The 19,871-nt window shown below is 44.4% G+C and overlaps 1 protein-coding gene across 2 annotated transcripts in view; it reads right to left on the bottom strand.

The window, feature by feature from the left end:
* The window catches only part of TANGO6 (transport and golgi organization 6 homolog), a 515,068-nt gene that overhangs the window by 378,558 nt on the left and 116,639 nt on the right, over window positions 1-19,871 (bottom strand). For both annotated transcript variants that reach the window (XM_069217099.1, XM_069217100.1), the window contains exon 4: window positions 2,885-3,035. In XM_069217099.1, coding sequence (XP_069073200.1) covers window positions 2,885-3,035 — 151 coding nt within the window. The remainder of the gene's footprint in view (window positions 1-2,884; window positions 3,036-19,871) is intronic.

The following is a 19,871-nucleotide window of genomic DNA, read 5'->3' as shown; positions in this document are numbered from 1 at the left end:
CATTTTACTAAATGACACTTCATTTGCATATAATCAAAGAGCATTCTGGGAGCATTATACTTAGCCTCTTAGCCTAAACTTTTCAAACATGTGTGTACACGTTTTTGTTTTTTTGTACTGGAACCAACGTCAGTAGTGAAGTGTGACCTTAAAACATTTATTTACAGCACGCACCCTAATAATGTAGGCTTTCAAATAATGAACCATAAATACAAGTTCGAACAGCATTATCTTTTGGAAACACATTACCTCAACTGCAGAGAGTTCAACTCTCTGTAAACAGGCAGCCAAAGGGTTTGTGCTGCAGGGGGTTGGGCCTACTTGTCCCAAGGACAAAGTAAACATAAAAACTTGTTGCCCTTGACCCCAAACAAGATGTCCCGGGCGTCGGGCGATAGGAATTCCACATCCCTGTCACTATGTAATTCTTTAAGTTTCTGGAGTGGAGGTGAAGTATGATGGAGCATCACATGGACAGTGGCTTTTACAGAGAATTATGATGGCAAACATAGTGCTAAAAATCAAAGTCTATCATTTTATCATACAATCAAAACAAGGATACGGAACCTAGCAAATAAGTTGCAACTGGGAAAAGTATCATTTAACTTCAAAGGTCAAGCAGAACAATTCGGACTCAATTGGACAGCCTTTCTGGATCTATATGTTTTTTAGTCACAATTTTAGCCTTTTTGACTCACTTTGTTTTACTTGTAAGCCAATGAAACACTCTTACAAACAATACAATAACATTTTGGGAAGGGCGCAAGACTTACTAAAATGGCAATCTGTAACCTGCATTTAAGACTATAGTTTATTTTATGGCTGGACAGCATATTATACGTTTTAATAGTAACATGATGTTTCAAACAGACATAATTTGAACTGAGGTCATTATCTGTAACACAAAGAAAGTCAACACGTATGTAGGTGTTAATATCAACGTATCCTCTAGTGTAATGTCTCATATTTATAATGTGCAGCACAATAGGCTGGGGTTGTTAAAGTATTTAACTGAATTAGCAGCAGGCTTGATTCACGCCTTTTGGGTATAGCATCAGTGGAGGGGTACAATAGATAGGAAAACTGGGTCACATTTTAGTCACTTCCAGTATTGAGTGCTAGTAATCACAGGTAGAATGGGGTTTCAGTAAGTAGAAGTGACTGAAGCGCTGGTTAGCACATGCAGGATCAGTTACAAAAACAAAAAATTGGAAGTGTTGGGAACATTGCTAATAATATGAAGCCAGTGCCTAATTTGTGCTTGTTGTTTGCAGTGTGGAGCACCAGCACTTATTTTTGAGGGCCGGTGCTTATTTTTCTGCCTCAAGCATTTACTGCGAGCAAAAGACACATATGGAAAAGACGGAGGAAGAGAAAAACGAAAACGCGCCACAAAGGGAGAAAGCAGAAAGCTGCAGAAGTGATCTGAAGGGGCATGGAGTGGCTGTAAATGGATCGAAGAGGCCCGTGATGACTGCAGGATTACGCTGCCTCAGTATACAGTGCTCGCACATTTAATTGCAGCAGCCGCGTGTTTCAGAGTAAAGCTTTGAGCACCGGCACATATTTATTTACAAAGTAAGTACTGTATGTAGCGTTTGACTTCCAGTTTTCAGAAAAGTTGGGATACTTGTGAATCATATGCAATAAAACTTCCCACTAGTTTGAAGAGAAGAGTCGGGGAGCCTAAGCAATCATAGGAAAGAAAGGTTCCAAACAGATACAAGATTTTGAAGTTCTGGTAATCTTATCTGGTCTAGTGTCCCAGAGGCTTTATAATCATATACAACAAATCTCCCACTAGCTGGATTTGATGGTAGCTCTGGTAACCACAGGCAAAATTGATTCCCAAAAGGTTGAACATTTTGAAGCTGTGATAATTACATGTGGGACTGGGTCTCAAGAACTGTTGGGAATCATATGTGATATAGGTTTCTCGTAGCCCTGAAGACCGGGAGAAATGATACTCATGTGGAATAGTTTTAATCGAGCAAGTTCTAATACTCACATGCAAGTGAAGTTACCAACAGTTGGAAGAGAAGAGTTGGAAACACTAGTACACACATGATAGGCAGGTTCACAATTCAAGCAAGAGTTTGAAATATTGGTAATGGTATCCAGGTTAGGATATTGGCAAGCACTAATAATTGCATACATGAAACCTCTTGACAGCTGGAAGAGTTGAAAGCTCTGGTAATCATATGCAGTACTGGTTCCAAAACCTGAAAGATAGGAAGTGCTGGTAATAACATCTGGGGTAGGGTCTCAGAAAGACTTAGGAATCTCAGATATGAAACAATCCTAGTAGCTGGGATCGTTAGTAATCATGTGGAGAACTGTTCCACTTCATTACCAGTTGAAGAGTGTGAGAACTAGTAATCATATGAAGGATAGGTTATGCATACTTGTTACAGTGGAAATACTTGTGCCTGTGGCCAGGATTAGTTCACAGTAGGGAAATATGATGTTCACTAACAAGGCTGAGATGACAGCACTGGGAGTGAAGACCCTAATTTTATCCAGGTGTAAACTGACAAAAATGAAAACGGAAGTTGAAGTTATACCCTGCTCATCGGCCTCCACAGTTTTCTTTGAAGATCATGTTAGTAGTGATCATCCATACAATTCCTTGAAGATCATGACTAAATAAAACACAGTTTGATACCAATCCAGAGTATAATTTGGTGGACATGGCTGTACTCCACAAGTATGATAGAGAGCACTAAAGTATGCGCATAGAAATAGATCGTAGCGAAAAAATATTGAGGCAGCACTCCAAAAGTTGAACTGGCAGAGAAAGTCTCGATGTGTCCTAAATGTTTAATACTCTTGACACATGTTCCCCACCCTGTCCTGCTGGCGAAATCACCACCAGAAAACATACCTCCTATGCCCTCCAAGATTCCTCGTACTACAGCCTGAACCCCATTGGGTTTCATCAGCCTCTCAGAGAGAAGTTGCCCACAAAGACGGCGCAGCCAAGCTGGAGTTTGCACCAAATGCTGTGAGGCTTTTCCAGAATGGGATGTGAAGCCCTAAAAGGAAATAAAAAGAAATAACAGTATCAGGAGCTATGTATTGGTGTAATCTTTATTAATAAGGGTACAATATCAGCTAATAAGTATAAAGTTTACATTTTGCTATTGATATATAGTTTTGTACCAGCAGAGGGAACAATGGACCAAGATCAGTTATACAAGGGTGTTTATACAGTGTTGATCTAACAGACATATCCCAAGGAAAATCATAGGAAAGAGAAGAAGCAACCCCATTTCGATTACGGTTTATCAATTTTTATGATAACAATTCTAATGAAAAGATCCAGAAAACAGTTTCATTTCTCCATTCCTTAAAAACATTTTCAACTCTTAAAACTAGACCAGAAAAACAACAAAAATGTTTAGGTGAGCCATAAAACTGATGAGTGGGGATCAATTCAGGAAAAACGATTTTCAAAGAGAAGGGAAAATATCACAGTGCCTCTTTAAGACTCCCAACTAGTACAATTGCTCCCATTACGTTCTTCAATCTACATCTCCCGCTCAGAGAACCTGTCTTATGTGTAACCCTTTCATGACAAATTAGCAATATTATTTCTGATGTAAGACTGGAGTATCAGTGGCTTACTAAGTTCAGACTTAGGCGTAGATGATTATGGCATTTTGAGGCAGCCAGCTTAATGATGCCTCTCCACGTTGAATGTTATCTGTGATATTTCCACCATGTTCCTTACCCTAAATCGACAACTAAAAGGCATTTGTATTTAGAACCCAGCAGTGCATCTCAAATGATAATTTTTGGCATTTGTAAAACAACAAATGTGTTCACTTGCAGGGTGGGCCGGAAAGGAAGGAAGGAAGGATAAAGGGAGATAAGGGGATGAAAGGGGGAAAGGCAGAGAAAGAGAGAGGTGCACAAACCAAATGTACATCCAGCCATCAAGAGTATGCTCCCACAGAGATATAAAATGTTCCTTTCCTTGCACCTTTAATAATGTTTTGTACTTGAGAATGGATTTAGAAATACTTTTTTGCATTTAAATACAGAATGAAGATTCACTAACATTGTTAAAATGAAGTTATGCTTACTCAGGTGACAAAATAATGGGGAAAAAATGATTTAGTGAAAGGAAAGGATTTGTTACTATTTGAAATGTAAACATTAGTGAAATTCACCAGCTATAGTGAGTTGCAGAACCAAAAATTCCACTTTTCACACGTGCTACAAATTCAAAGTAGTCTATACTTATTCTCACTCCTCTCAATTTGAGAGGTCAAGACGGATTCACCAAGATTCTAAACTTCCCCCTCCAAATAAAATAAAAAAATAAAAATAAATGAAAATGAAAAAGAAAAAAAAAGAAAATCAAAGATGATACATATTATAGCAAATAACCATTAATACAAGTATATTATTTGGAGGTTTTAATGCACTCATCATCATTACTTTTATCTTGCCTGTGCTAATCGCCTTATTTTTGTGGTACACAATCAATCTTTTGGAGTATACATTTATTAGTATCATCCGTTTTCTCAGATGACAGTGCATCATCTGTGAATATCAGCAGAGAACTCCATGAACCCCACTCTCGATACACTGAGCATAACCTTCGCTGGGGACTATAATAGAGCCCTGCCTGAAATCAGTGGAAACATGGAAGGGATTAGCCAGTGAATCTTTAATGCCATAGTGCATCTGTCAATTATTACATCTTTGAAATGGAGGAACCATGCTTATCACCCTGAGAGATTCCAAAAGAAAAGGCAATTCACCAAATGTAATGCCACTCTGAGATTAGCAAATAGAAGATACAGGTAAATGCAACATAATTCCTTAATAACAAATAAAGCCAGAGACAGTGAGCCAAAGGTATATGCTTAGGTCTTAGATATACACTCATTGTCCCTTAGCCAGCCTATGATGGGAGCAGGGGGAACTTTAGGCTTTAAATGCAGAGTGGAACAAAGAAATGGGACAGTAATTATTCAACAAGAACCTATCTCCTTTCTTTTATTGATGGATAGTTTTAGGGCAGGCTTTCATCAATCAGGAGATTATCAGTTTAAATTCCAATAGTAAAAACGAGACGCGCTTCTTCGCCAGACTACGACCGGCTCAGTATCCTACTAGGGTCCCCAACTGAGGCTTATCAAGGCCTTTTTTGCTTAACTTCATTTACTGGTTCGGCTTTCACCTACTGCCAACCATCCAACTCCTTACATCGGTCCCACCCACTACTTACCTTCCTGGCCAACTGGCCCAGCCTTGAAAAAGTCACTTGTGTGACGAAACACGTGTTGGCTGTTCTTGGATGACTACGTCAAATTGTGGCGAATTGGGCCTACAATTAAAGACACTTACTTCACCAACTGAGGACTCTTCAGATTTATTATCCGCGTCTACAAACTGAACACCAGGGACACTTGTCCTCTACTTGAACTGTGACTGTACTGTTCTGTGTGCCGGGATCATTCTGCTGTTAGTAAAAACGTTTAAATGGAAATGAACCCAAATGGCAAGATCCTAGGAAAAAAATCAATTTGAATCCAATCTGGACTACATGCTCTTGACATACGTGTTATGGTTGTTTTAAAGCTCAGCCAAGATCATTCTATCAAGCTAATATTCAGATTCCCATCCTCGCCTTTATGACCTAAATGTTCAATATATGCTACTGAAAGTGCTGAACTGAGGTAATAAACCACCATGGTGAATATCCCCTTACATCATAATCAAGTGAAAGAGAGGTTATCACATACTAGACTCTGGCGCTGTATCTCTCCCGCAATTTATGGTTGCATCATACACATTTAAAAGATGCAAATTAGCCACCTTATCAGAAGAGGTTAACTGAAGATAAAGGATTCCTGTTGTACTACTTTCAATTATTTGTTCCAACTACCAGTCAATAAAATTAGATATATTCCAAATCCCCCTCAGACTCTTCCATATGGATTTGAGACGGAAGAAGTCAAATTTACAGACTTAAATTTGAATACTAACTGCTGACCAAATTTCTTTTAGCAAATATATTACAAGACTTAAACTGTTAAGCAATTACTGTCAGCCAAACGCTTTTCAGTCCCTTCCCCCAGTGCTTGATATAGCAGGTGAAGCAGCCATGTTTGTTTTGCTCACTGAATAGAATATCGGCTCCAATAGCTTCCATCTGTAGAGAGTGAATATCTGACTCAAAGGCTGTTGCAATAAATTCATTTGAAGTAGCTGAAGCTAAGCTGCTTAAGCAATTATGGCAATTCTAGATTGGATAACGCAGCCCCTGGCTTAAATTATAAGGGTATTACAGGTCACTGAGGAGTTCTATGACAATACAGAAGAGCAAGGCAGAAGTCAGAGTTCCTTTAAAAGTTCCTGGAGCTTCGAGGAGATTTGCGATATTCTTACAATGTACAGAAGAGGGCCTTTTATTCCTTATAATACACAATCACACCATTACCTACCAAAATATTTGGTGTCCTGCTCTTTCATGCTCATTGCAGACAGAGGAAAAAAACTGAATCTGTGCTGCAATATTAAACACATGCCACAAAGCAGCTAGTAATTTCTACAAAAAGATATTAGAATGATTATAATGAGTTTAAAAACACTGTGGCTGTCTTGCAATAACAGGGTGTGGAAAACAAACATATTACCATAAATCTCTCTCTTCTGATGCCCAGTGCTTATGTAAGTAACTGACCAGAAGAACGAAAAGCCAGGTTTCCTTGCCTTGTTTAAACTTCTACTATAATAATGTTCTTTAACCCCTTAGCTGCTGGGCCTTTTCCCCCGCAGTGCTGAGTCCACATAAGCTAACCACGCCAAATTTACGTCCTTTTTTTCCAACATCCTAGGGATTCTAATGGTACCCAGAGTTTGTGGTTTCCCCTGGAGGAGACCAAGAAAATAGCCAAAATACAGTGAAAATTTAGTTTTTTCCAAATAAATGGGGAAAAAGGGCTGCCGAAGAAGGCTTGTGGTTTTTCCCCTGAAAATGCCATCAACAAAGGGTTTCTGGTGCTGAAATCACTATCTTCCCACCTTTCAGGAACGGGCAGACTTGAATCAGAAAACCACATTTTCCAACACAAATTTGGCATTTTACTGGGACATACCCCATTTTTACTATTTTTGGTGCTTTCAACCTCCTTCCAGTTAGTGACAGTAATGGGTGTGAAACCAATGCTGGATCCCGGAAAGCTAAACATTTCTGAAAACTAGACAAAATTCTGAATTCAGCAAGGGGTCATTTGTGTAGATCCTACAAGGTTTTCCTACAGAAAATAACAGCTGAAAAAAAAAATATTGAAATTGAGCTGAAAACAACAGCCATTTTTCTTTATGTTTTACTCTGTAACTTTTTCCTGCGATGTCAGATTTCTGAAAGCAATATACCGTTTTGTCTGCTGGACTCTTCTGGTTGCGGGGATATAAAGGGCTTGTAGGTTCATCAAGAACCCTAGGTACCCAGAGCCAATAAATGAGCTGCACCCTGCAGTTGGTTTTCATTCTATACTGGGTATACAGCAATTCATTTGCTGAAATATGAAGAGTGAAAAAGAGGTATCAAGAAAACCTTTGCATTTCCAAAATGGGATCAAGATAAGGTTTTGAGGAGCAGTGGTTATTTGCACATCTCTGAATTCTAGCCATACTAGCATGTGAATTGCAGGGCATTTCTCAAATAGACGTCTTTTTTACACACTCTCTTATATTTGGAAGGAAAAAATGTAGAGAAAGATAAGGGGCAATAACACTTGTTTTGCTATTCTATGTTACCCCAAGTCTCCCGATAAAAATGATACCTCACTTGTGTGGGTAGGCCTAGCGCCCGCGACAGGAAATGCCCCAAAACACAACGTGGACACATCCCATTTTTTGACAAAATACAGAGCTGTTTTTTGCAAAGTGCCTACCTGTAGATTTTGGCCTCTAGCTCAGCCGGCACATAGGGAAACGGACCAAACCTGTGCATTTTTGAAAACTAGAGACCTAGGGGAATCCAAGATGGGGTGACTCGTGGGGCTCTCACCAGGTTCTGTTACCCAGAATCCTTTGCAAACCTAAAAAAGTGGCTAAAAAAACAAGTTTTCCTCACATTTCGGTGACAGAAAGTTCTGGAATCTGAATGGAGCCCCAAATTTCCTTCCACCCAGCGTTCCCCCAAGTCTCCCGATAAAAATGATACCTCACTTGTGTGGGTAGGCCTAGCGCCCGCCACAGGAAATGCCCCAAAACACAACGTGGACACATCCCATTTTTTGACAAAATACAGAGCTGTTTTTTGCAAAGTGCCTACCTGTAGATTTTGGCCTCTAGCTCAGCTGGCACATAGGCAAACCTACCAAACCTGTGCATTTTTGAAAACTAGAGACCTAGGGGAATCCAAGATGGGGTGACTCGTGGGGCTCTGACCAGGTTCTGTTACCCAGAATCCTTTGTAAACCTCAAAAAGTGGCTAAAAAAAACACATGTTCCTCACATTTCTGTGACAGAAAGTTCTGGAATCTGAGAGGAGCCACAAATTTCCTTCCACCCAGCGTTCCCCCAAGTCTCCCGATAAAAATGATACCTCACTTGTGTGGGTAGGCCTAGCGCCCGCCACAGGAAATGCCCCAAAACACAACGTGGACACATCCCATTTTTTGACAAAATACAGAGCTGTTTTTTGCAAAGTGCCTACCTGTAGATTTTGGCCTCTAGCTCAGCTGGCACATAGGGAAACCTACCAAACCTGTGCATTTTTGAAAACTAGAGACCCATATGGGAATCCAAGATGGGGTGACTCGTGGGGCTCTGACCAGGTTCTGTTACCCAGAATCCTTTGCAAACCTCAAAAAGTGGCTAAAAAAAACACATGTTCCTCACATTTCTGTGACAGAAAGTTCTGGAATCTGAGAGGAGCCACAAATTTCCTTCCACGCAGCGTTCCCCCAAGTCTCCCGATAAAAAGGATACCTCACTTGTGTGGGTAGGCCTGGCGCCCGCGACAGGAAATGCCCCAAAACACAACGTGGACACATCAAATTTTTTCATAGAAAACAGTGCCTACCTGTGGATTTTGGCCTCTAGCTCAGCCGGCACCTGGGGAAACCTAGCAAACCAGCACATTTTTGAAAACTAGAAACCCAGGGGAATCCAAGATGAGGTGACTTGTGGGGCTCTGACCAGGTTCTGTTACCCAGAATCCTTTGCAAACCTCAAAATGTGGCTAAAATAACAAGTTTTCCTCACATTTCGTGACAGAAAGTTCTGGAATCTGAGAGGAGCCACAAATTTCCTTCCACCCAGCGTTCCCCCAAGTCTCCCGATAAATATGATACCTCACTTGTGTGGTTAGGCCTGGTGCCCGCGACAGGAATAAATCACACAACGGTCAATGTTGGTCCTTACGTGAGGCAGCTGTTGACCCTGGGGTGATCCATTCCTGACACAGGCACTAGGTGTAGGCACTCAAGTGGGGTAGTGTTTTTATCAGGACAGGTGAGGAGTCACTGGGTGGATGGGAATGTTGTGGATCCCAGCATATTCCTGTAGTTTGTTTGACAGAAATGCAAGAAAAATTTAGTTTTTTTTCCAACATTTCAGCTTTGCAGGGCATTCTGGGTAAGAAAACTTTGGGGAATCCACACAAGTCACACCTCTGTGGACTCCCCCGAATGTCTAGTTTCCAGAAATGTTTGGGTTTAGTGTGTTTCTCTATATGGCCGCCAAATCCAGGACCAAAAACACAGGTGCCTGCCTTACAAAACCAGTTTGTTTTGCCATAGATAATTTTGATGTCTCCACAATATGATTTGGGTGGTGGAATTTGGGGCTGAACTAAATTGGGGAGCTCCCAAGAGAGCACTCTCTCTCTCGCTCTCTCTCTCTCTCTGCTTGCCGCCGCATTCACCTGCTCTCTGGGTTGGCCTAACCCACTATTACCCAGTTGCACGAACAGCTTGCGAAGGGACAGCAGGACTGTCCTCATCACCTCCCTCATAATGTACTGGAAGAGGAGTTATCGAATGGGACACCTCTGACTGAAAAATCACTCCCAGAGTCTGCGCCATTGTCCTATCCCTCAGATGCTGTCTCAGTATCTGATGTCTCAGTCTCTGATCCTATGTCAGAGCGGTCCTCTATAACCCGAGTGCAGGCAGCAGTCATCCATCAAGATGCCATCTCTGCTATTGGCTAAACTGTTGCTCTAAAACACTAGCCTACGTAGACAGTAACAAAATCGATGGTGTGTGTGAGATACGTGCAACAGTAGAGGCCACCTTACCTGCGCTTCTTCCCTCAATCAGCACGTACTTTCAAGACACTCAAAAAACAGCTTGTCACATACCATTCATCACAGTCTTTAACACCTCCTGCGCCCAGTCCAACAATCATTATTGGTGCTCCCACTCCCTCCTCCTCGGATTCCCTCATTACCACCCAGCAAAAGTGCCCTTCATCTCTCCATAGCCGCCCTCCACCCCGCACATACATTTCATTGGTATTATAGCGCAGGTAATGGCTGACTTTACTAATGTACTCAGCTATTTACATAAAATACAGATTTGCTCTTTGCAATAGGCATATAAACCTTCTGCACTTCTTTATGGCACTAAAACTGCCACTAGACAAGTCGGACCCTTTTCCCCCCAGGGAAACAACACACATATTGACAAAAGTGATATATATATATGACAGCCAACCACCTGAAACTCAACTCAAGCAAAACCGAAATAATCCTCTTTGGCCCACACAAAAACACCTGGGACCCCTCATGGTGACCCACCACGCTAGGCCCTGCACCCACCCCCGCCAACCACCCACGCAACCTCAGCATCATCCTAGACTCCTCCCTCTCGATGACCCAACAAATCAACGCTCTCACCTCCTCATGCTTCAACACACTCCGTATACTGAAAAACATTCAAATGGATCCCCACAGAGACCAGAAAAACTGTCACTCACGCACTCATCAGCAGCAGGCTTGATTACGGAAACGCCCTCTACGCCGGCACCACTCTAAAACTCAAGCGCAAACTACGCGCATCCAGAACTCAGCAGCACGACTTATCCTCGACCTCCCCCGACACAAACACATCTCTCCACACCTCAAATCCCTCCACTGGCTCCCCACTGACAAAAGGATCACCTTCAAGATCCTCATCCTCGCACACAAATCACTCCACAACACAGGCCCTGCCTACCTCAACGAGAGTCACCTTCCACACCCCCACATGAAACGTCCGCTCAGCTGACCTCTCTCTCGCCTCTGTCCCCCGCATCAAACACACCACCACCGGGGGCAGATCCTTCTCTTACCTTGCACCCAAAACCTGGAACGCCCTCACAACCCACCTTCACAAGACCCAAAACCTACTTCTTTTCAGGAAGGGCCTCAAAACCTGGCTTTTCGAACAGTGAACCTCCCAGCCCCTTTCCCTCCCCCCGTTCCCCCCCTCCAGTGCCTGGAGACCCTCACGGGTGAGTAGCGCGCTTTATAAATCTTTGATTGATATATATAGATCTACCTATATATATATATATATATATATATATATATATATATATATATATATATATATCTACGTAGATATATCTATAGATATATATCAATGTACATAGATATATCTATCTACATAGATATATATATATAGATCTATATATACACATCAATTTTTTTTTAGTTGTTGTATGGTTTCCTTGGGGGCCAAAATGGCCCCCAGGGAAACCCTACAACATCTAAAAAAAATATATTGCTCCCACAGGGGGTCACCCTGCCCACGGGCGACCCCCTGTCATTTTTTTTTTTTTTTGGAAGCTGTGCTGCGATCGGGGGGGCCAGGAAACACTTTCAGAAGGCCTCGTAAGAAAGGGGAGAGTCTCCCCTTTCTTACGAGGCCTTTTGAAAGTGTTTCCTGGCCCCCCGATCGCAGCTGTGCTGCGATCGGGGGGCCAGGAAACCTGAAAGTGTTTCCTGGCCCCCGATCGCAGCACAGCTGTGACCGGGGGCCAGGAAACACTTTCAGGAAGGCCTCGTAAGAAAGGGGAAACACTTTCAGGAAGGCCTCGTAAGAAAGGGGAGAGTCTCCCCTTTCTTACGAGGCCTTCCCGAACGTGGGAAAGGCCGTTTTCCCCATCAAAGCAGGAAGCGGCCGCAAGGCTGCTTCCTGCTTGGATGGGGAAAACACCTTTGAAACGTCAGCGCGCCTCGCGGCGCGCTGATGTCACAAAGGGGCGGGTAGGGGGGAGACACGGAAGCTTCCGTGTCTCCCGGGGGAAGGTTAAAAAAAAATAAAAAATCCTCGGGTGCGACGCACCCGAGGATTTATTAATACCCTTCCTGGTGTCGGCCACTGGTCGTGACCCGCACCAGGGAGGGTGTGTGGGCGTCGGCATCAAAAAGCTTAATCTCTTTCACCCTGGCTGTGCTCGGACAGCAGCCCTTCTGACGTCAGAACGTAGCTGCAATAACGTTAATACAGTAGAGCAGCTACGCCATTTTTATTACAGGTGACTTAAGACACCATGGGCCTCATTATGACCCTGGCGGGCGGCGGAGGCCGCCCGCCAGGATGCCGCCCTCCAAAATACCGCGCCGCGGTCAAAAGACCGCGGCGGGTATTACAAGTTTTCCCCTGGGCTGGCGGGCGGTTGCTGAAAAACCGCCCGCCAGCCCAGGGGAAAACGACCTTCCCACGAGGATGCCGGCTCGTAATCGAGCCGGCGGAGTGGGAAGGTGCGACGGGTGCAGTGGCACCCGTCGCGTATTTCAGTGTCTGGAAGGCAGACACTGAAATACTTTGCGGGCCCTCTTACGGGGGCCCCTGCCGTGCCCATGCCATTGGCATGGGCACGGCAGGGGCCCCGCGACCCCCCCCTACCGCCATCCTGTTCATGGCGGCTTTCCCGCCATGAACAGGATGGCGGTAGGGGGGTTCAGAATCCTCATGGCTGCGGAGCGCGCTCCGCAGCCATGGAGGATTCACACGAGCAGCGGAAAGTCAGCGGGAGACCGCTGACTTTCCGCTTCTGACCGCGGCTGAACCGCCGCGGTCAGAATGCTTGTTGGAGCACCGCCAGCCTGTTGGCGGTGCTCCCGTGGTCGGTGGCCCTGGCGGCCATCGGCCGCCAGGGTCAGAATGACCCTCCATATGTTACCTGTCATAAGGAAATTAGAGACAAGCATTTATACTAGGATTGCAGGCACCTATGTATTATAGTACTGTCAAGAGTCCGATGGTTCCAGTAAGGGAGAGCCAACCACTAAACTTAGACAATAAATCGCATATCAGCCCGCAAGGACTATAGTTTGAGCACCTTTCCAAATCAGTCTGAAATAGGGAAAGAAGGGTGCAGCAGAAAGTCGGGAAGCTGAGAAACGGAACACACCTCATCTGCTGGGAAATGTCAAAGAAAGTCCCTCAAAATGCATAGAACGGATGGCAGTTTTAGGGCTGGGCGGAAAGGCCCTGTAAGAACAAACAGCGCAATAACGATTAATACATGAACAACAAACACGGAAGTATGAATAAGGAAGGGAAGGCAGTACAAACTCAATGGGTATTTTAGAAGAGAGGCAGGAATGAGTACAGGAGGCATCAGAAAACACACTGAGGCCAAGAAGCACCCGACAAAGCAATCTTCCAATAGACTAGCTGCAGAGATTGAACCAACCAGCCTAATGTTCTTAGAGAGCAGGGTCCAAACTAGGAAAAGGCGGTAAGACAACAAAGGAGAAGGAGATAAAGAAACTGGGAAAGGAACAAAACAAATGTGGAGGTTACAGTGTGGCTAGGAACAGACTGAAAATGGGATACATACAACAAAACGGGAAGTTGCCAGGCAACATCTTGCTAGTTCGCAACCTTTTCATAGGACTCATAAAACACTGTGCTAGGTCTACCATCCCTTACCAGGAACAGCCTGTACTTGACTGTGTCCTTAGAGGTGAAAACCTGATCCGTATCATCATGATCCATTGGTATGTTAAGTACCAACAAGAATGAGAAGTACAGATGGGTGGCTTTGTCCCCAAACTAAGATGGTGCAAGATATGTGAGCTTGAAACTAGCCACCATCCGTGATTCCCCCGAGCCCGCAACCTGCCCATCGCTGCTGAAGAGGTGATGAATAGCAAGGACGAGTGCAGCATGTGTGAGAAAGCCTAAAAAAAATCCAGCATCCAAGTCTGGGCTCTGAGCACTGCAAGATGGCACCTGCTGGATAGTAGTGACTTGCATAGGTTTCCTGGCTGAGCTGGTCTCCAACAGGTGAAGCAGTCTGCCAGGTGGAATAGGGTCCACTTGTTTGTCATGGACCCAGTGGAAGGGAGAGGTGAAGAGGCAGCGAAAGCTGTGATCAGCAATACAGCAGTGGGTCCCAGTCCATGCAGGGACCTGCAAGTGGTCCCCGAATGCCGAACCTGGCCTCCAAGCCACAAGCCTAGATTATATGAACTGTGCACCAACGAAACACAAGAGGTGAGTGGCGGATGGACCAGAAGGGGAGCTGCAGTTGGATAGATGAGTGACACCCTCAATGCAAACCCCATCCAGGAGGGTGTGAAGGCCATGAGAAGCAGCCTGGGGTGAGCACCATTCGAACTGTAGAGTCACAGGCCCCACACACAACAACTGGGAAGCAACAAACTATTCTACTAATAAGGAGAGCTGCAAGACAACTTTGGGGACCTAGCAGGGGCCCAGGAGAAGTACCTATCAAAGCTGGTGAGAAAGTGGTCAGGGAAGATCCAGCCAATGGCACTGGTAACAGAATATGGGCCCCAGGAGACAGTCAGAGGAGTGGAGGACAGAGGGGCAGTGACAATACACTAATTTCAGTAAATAACCACACAAAAAAATGGCCTCCACAAACTGGGATCTCTGGCTTTAAACAGACCCATGATACTTGACCAAAAAGAAACTCACAGGGAGGCTGAAACAGAAAAGAGATCCAGGACCACTGAGCTCCTGAGAGACCAGGGTGACATGGTTCCCCACCACAAATTGCACTGAGCGGGGGGCAAGAACCCAGCAGCCATTGAAAAAGGTCAGTGCCTGAACTCTGCAAGCTTATGACAAGCAAGAATGCCTCTGCGTACCACTGTAAACATGGTCCACGACAAGGGCTATAAAGCCCTCCAATCCAGTAAGCTGAATAGTCCTACAAGACAGATGCGGCCAAAGAGAGGGTGAGTCCATGCAAGAACAGGAACGGGCAAGGTCTGGAGATCAGGGTCTTCACTCAAAGAGTTACTATCAACTATAGGGAAGACCTAATATGCACTAGAACACACAACAGAGTGCAGTGTCTGCAGACCTTAATCTTTTGCGGGTGGATGTTTGGAAGATTGCTGCACCAGTCCACACAGAGAAAGCCACACTCAAGAACATACCAAAGCAATCAAATTGCCCCAAGTAAAGGCATGACAGCTCAGACACATCCAAATGCCTCCACAATACAGCAGAGGAGACAGACCATCAGTCTTGTGAGATTCCCTGAAAAAGCAGAGGGCTGTTTCGTGAATGGTTTGTTGAGAACTTTGTACTCAACACAGTGAAACCCAGCGATCTCTCTGCTCAGTCTGTAGTGGAAATGGTTCACTGGATACCTGGGTCCAGGCAAGACCCTGGTCAATCATAGCTCTCATTCTTAATATCAGAGAAAGGGACTAGCAAAGTCACATGGTCCCCTAATGTTTGGAAACCACACCAACAAGGTATTCCCAAATTTCAAGCAGGAAGTGCAGGTGAGGCAGCACTATTTCAAGCCAAACTGTGGATTGTGGCAGAAGGATCGGCCAGAGAGGCTGTTACGCAGCAATGTATGAATAATGGAATGGTTGCAAGCTAACAGTAGCTCATTGTATCTCCCACCAGGTTTGCAAATGGTACTGGGGGATTTGGCGGAAAGGATCACTAGTGCATTGGACACATTCATGGTCACTTAGGGGGGATTTCAATCTAACTATGAATGGGGATTGGACACAATTACAGCGAGAGGGCGAGCGTGAACTGATGACGGTACCTGCTTCACTTTACAGAAGCTCTGGGCTTGATAGATTTATGGAGGGGGAGCACCCACCACAACCAACTAGGCGATACTCGTACATAGCTAACTCTATTAACATGATGTCTAGATTGGAATCTATTTTAATGCCCCAGACTCACTGAGGTCACTTCCAATCTACCCGTTATTTGGCAAGGGTATCTTGGATCACTCCCAGATGGGCATGAAATTTGAACTGCTTGTGCTCAAGAATCCATCAGATTGGAGACCTGATTCCTGGGAGCTTATTGACTGGGTGACAAGACGACACCTGACTGAATCCACAGAGCAGTCATTTTATGAGAATGCTGGACCAGTGAGTCACATGTGGTAGCGTGGGAGGCCTATAAATCTGTTGCTGGGGGGGAAGGGGTGGGCCTCTTGATATTGTACTGTGAAAAATAAGAATTCAGGAGGTAGTAGAAATGGAAAATCGATTGGTAGAAAGAGAAACTGAGCGCATCCAATCGCTGGGCCTTGAGTCAATTTATCAAATTAATTTGGCTAAAGAAAGTTAAATGAAGCTGGTGGGGGGACAGTAAGAGCACACTACAGGGGCAAGCAGTAGAGAATATACGAGATGCGCAGTAAAATGGGGAAACTGCTGGCGTGGCAGAAGTGGGTCCATAGGATTACTATCCATGGCAGTGAAATAGTCGACTCTGTAAAGGCAACTCTTCGGTCCTTTAAACTACCCTACACCCAGTCACACAATCGGGTATCAGAGGGCGACCTGAGTAGTTTGGTAGATGACATACAGAATCCGGTCACAGCATTTTTGGGAAATACTCTGGTATATAAATTAAATGGAATAAGTCAGTGCCGTTTCTAATTACTCCGTGGGAATAGCCTGACAATCTGAAGTTTCCCATGGGGTAGGAATCAGAGGGATTCAAAAATGTGGTGCTCTTTGTGATGGGGGACCCCATGGCATTTCACTGTGTCAACTTGGGGCGAGTCTTAGAGAAATTAGGAAGTCACCTCCAGTGTCCCAAATACTGCCTATATTCTTCTGTTGGCCAAAGAGAGCTGGTTCGATGAAGAATGTAAATCAAGGAAATCAAAACTACAACTAGCGCTCTGAAGTGAGACCTCCAGACAGGCATTAAGGTCCGCAAGGTGAAGTTATAAAGCCCTAATAAAGAAAAACAAATTGACCTAGAAAATAGAAAATGGCAGGAGTTAGAAAAAGCCTCCCTGGAGAAGTACATACAAGCTGGTGGAAGAACGGGAAAAGCTTGGAGTAAGGAAAAAGGTCTTGGAGGCAAACATCACATAAGAAGTCTCTGTAACGCATTTCAATATCATCTTTAACATCACACATGATCCTGAACACAATATACTGCCACTGTTTACTAATGATGGAGTCATGAGCAAATCACCAAACAGTAACCTACTAGAGGTGCACTTGAAAGATAAAGAAGCCATACAGAAACTTCATAAAATAAATGTGTCAGGCCGGATTGTGATTCCCTCAGAGGTGTTTCTTGCCTACATACATTGGAGGGCAGATACTTGCCAAAGTTATGAAGTAGCAGTAACACACAGCTGCTTGGTTAAACACGATCATCGTGCCACTTTTAGCACTGCAACAAATAGTGCCCTGTACATTACTTTTATTGATTTGTCATCAGCTTTTGATCTGGTTTCAAGGAAACAACTTCAGTCCGTGGTGGCCTTTTGCTACCATTACTCATTCCAGGTACTTGGACGAGATGTGCCTACATGCTACTCCTCTGCACAGCCTGTGGTTGCTTGTGGAGGGGTTTTTCGAGACCCCAACACCACTCGGCCTTATACCCTGCTTATTCCACCTCCAGGGGTTCCTCTTGGGGGAGGGGGTATGAGGGGAATACTCTGACTGGTCGACGCCTGGAGGTCTGCAAAAAGGCTGGAGTCACAATGCCTGTTTGGAGAGGTAACACTTCTGTCCTTTCAGGAGCTCCACAAACTCTATGTTTTACCTGAAGAGGAACTATTGACATACGGGGCTCTTTGAAGGACACTACAGAAATGATGGCAGATTCATGGTCCAGTCTCGACACAATACCCGTTGCTCCATGTGCTGCATTCACTGGGACCTGGTCGGTGCCTGGTAACATGGCCATACCGCGCCTTTGCATGTGATCCCCTGGAAGCACTGTTTCAGCTCTGGTCTGGATGGAAGGACTCTTTAGGACAACCTTTCTATGACTCAGACTTGCTTAAAGTGCTGGAATACCCCAGCAAAATCCCAACATAACTCCTGATTTAAATACATATAATTCTACCTACTGCACAGGGCCTGCTTCACTCCGCAAACACTTCAGCACATATATCCTACGATTGCAGACGAGTGCCCAAGGTGTAGAGTGGACTTGGTGGACATTGTACACATGTTCTGGTCCTGCAGGCCCTTACATCCCATCCTTACTGGGATAGTATACTCTCCGACATATCAATAGCCACGGTTAAGGATTGATTAAACACCGCCCAACAATACCTGCTGGGTCTGCACATAAACTCCATGACTGGGAAAGCCACTACTTGCTTCACAGTCCTTGTGCTGCTGTTGGCCAGAAGAGCAACAGCAATGGAGTGGAAATCAGCCTTTCTCCCCTATGCCTTGCAATGGTGAACTGAGGTGCTCAAATGGGTACAGGCAGAGGGCATCACTCTCAGTTGTGAGGAGTATCGCGGACTGAAAACATTTCCCCGTGTTGACCATTGGGACCTGATCCTTCATGATTTTGTACCTCAGCCTACAAAGGGATGCCAATACCAGAGTTGCTAACACTGCGACTCGTATCTGGATGACAGACCACCTTGTATTCCCCTTCCCTCAGATATTCTCAGTTTCTTTGTTTCTCCCTCCTACTGAGGCACATGGTCTGACTCCTCACCTGCCCTGCAATTTCTCATCCGGTTGGAGGATTTCGATTAACATTGTTCCCACTCTGGCTGTTCCACTGACTCTAGGTGAGATTTCCTGGGGGGGAGGTTGGTAGAGAGGGGTTGTTCTTCCTTTAAAATCCTTATTGGAAGTACTTACTATCTAAAAGGACACTGCAACAAGAATACTCACCCACCATGCACAAGACTGTGATTTTGAACATTATCCTGTTCGAATGGTACTACGTTCTGTGCATGTATACTACTGTAATGCGCTATAGGTGGTATGTGTTTTTATGCCGATGATACCATCCTAACAGCAAAACCCCTCAAAGACCTGCAAGCACATCTCCTAGCCATGGAAAACTATTAGAAAGTAAATAACTTAGCAACCAAGACAGGGAAAACCAAGATAATGAATTTCAGAACCAAAGCAAGACAAGAAGCATTTGTTCTTCATTTAGGAGAAGTTACTTCTTTTAAGTATTTAGGTGTAACAATCATAGGTTGTTAAAGTGGAATATACAAACATCTATAGGCATATCACAAGTCGCCACAAATGCCATCCTGTGGTTGGTGAACGAACACAGTTATCAATTTTCCAATTTTAATGATAAAGACTTCCAAGCAAAAGCTGGAAGTCAACTTTCATAAGGAGCAGAGGTGTGAGAGATGGACAAGTCCAAACATTGAGTACGCCGCCACGAGAGGATATTCTGGAAATCACTGCTCAAATTGCCATCAAGCTTTCCTACTGTGGCACTATGATCGGACAATGGCTAATCCTCCATTGAGTCCAGCAGCCAGACAGCCCCTATTAAACAGGGCTAAAAAGACTGAGATCGCAATTTACAAATTTGGAATATCAAGCTTGGAAGGAACACTTTTCTATGCATACGAAATCACAATATGCAATTCAATGGGAAAAGGAAGCCAAGCTATTGGGCATGTCCAAGTCAATGAATACG

The sequence above is a fragment of the Pleurodeles waltl genome, chromosome 12 (assembly GCF_031143425.1).
Source record: "Pleurodeles waltl isolate 20211129_DDA chromosome 12, aPleWal1.hap1.20221129, whole genome shotgun sequence".
NCBI lineage: Eukaryota > Metazoa > Chordata > Amphibia > Caudata > Salamandridae > Pleurodeles > Pleurodeles waltl.
Note: the sequence above shows the minus strand (reverse complement) of the source record. Positions and strands in the feature narration are given on the sequence as shown.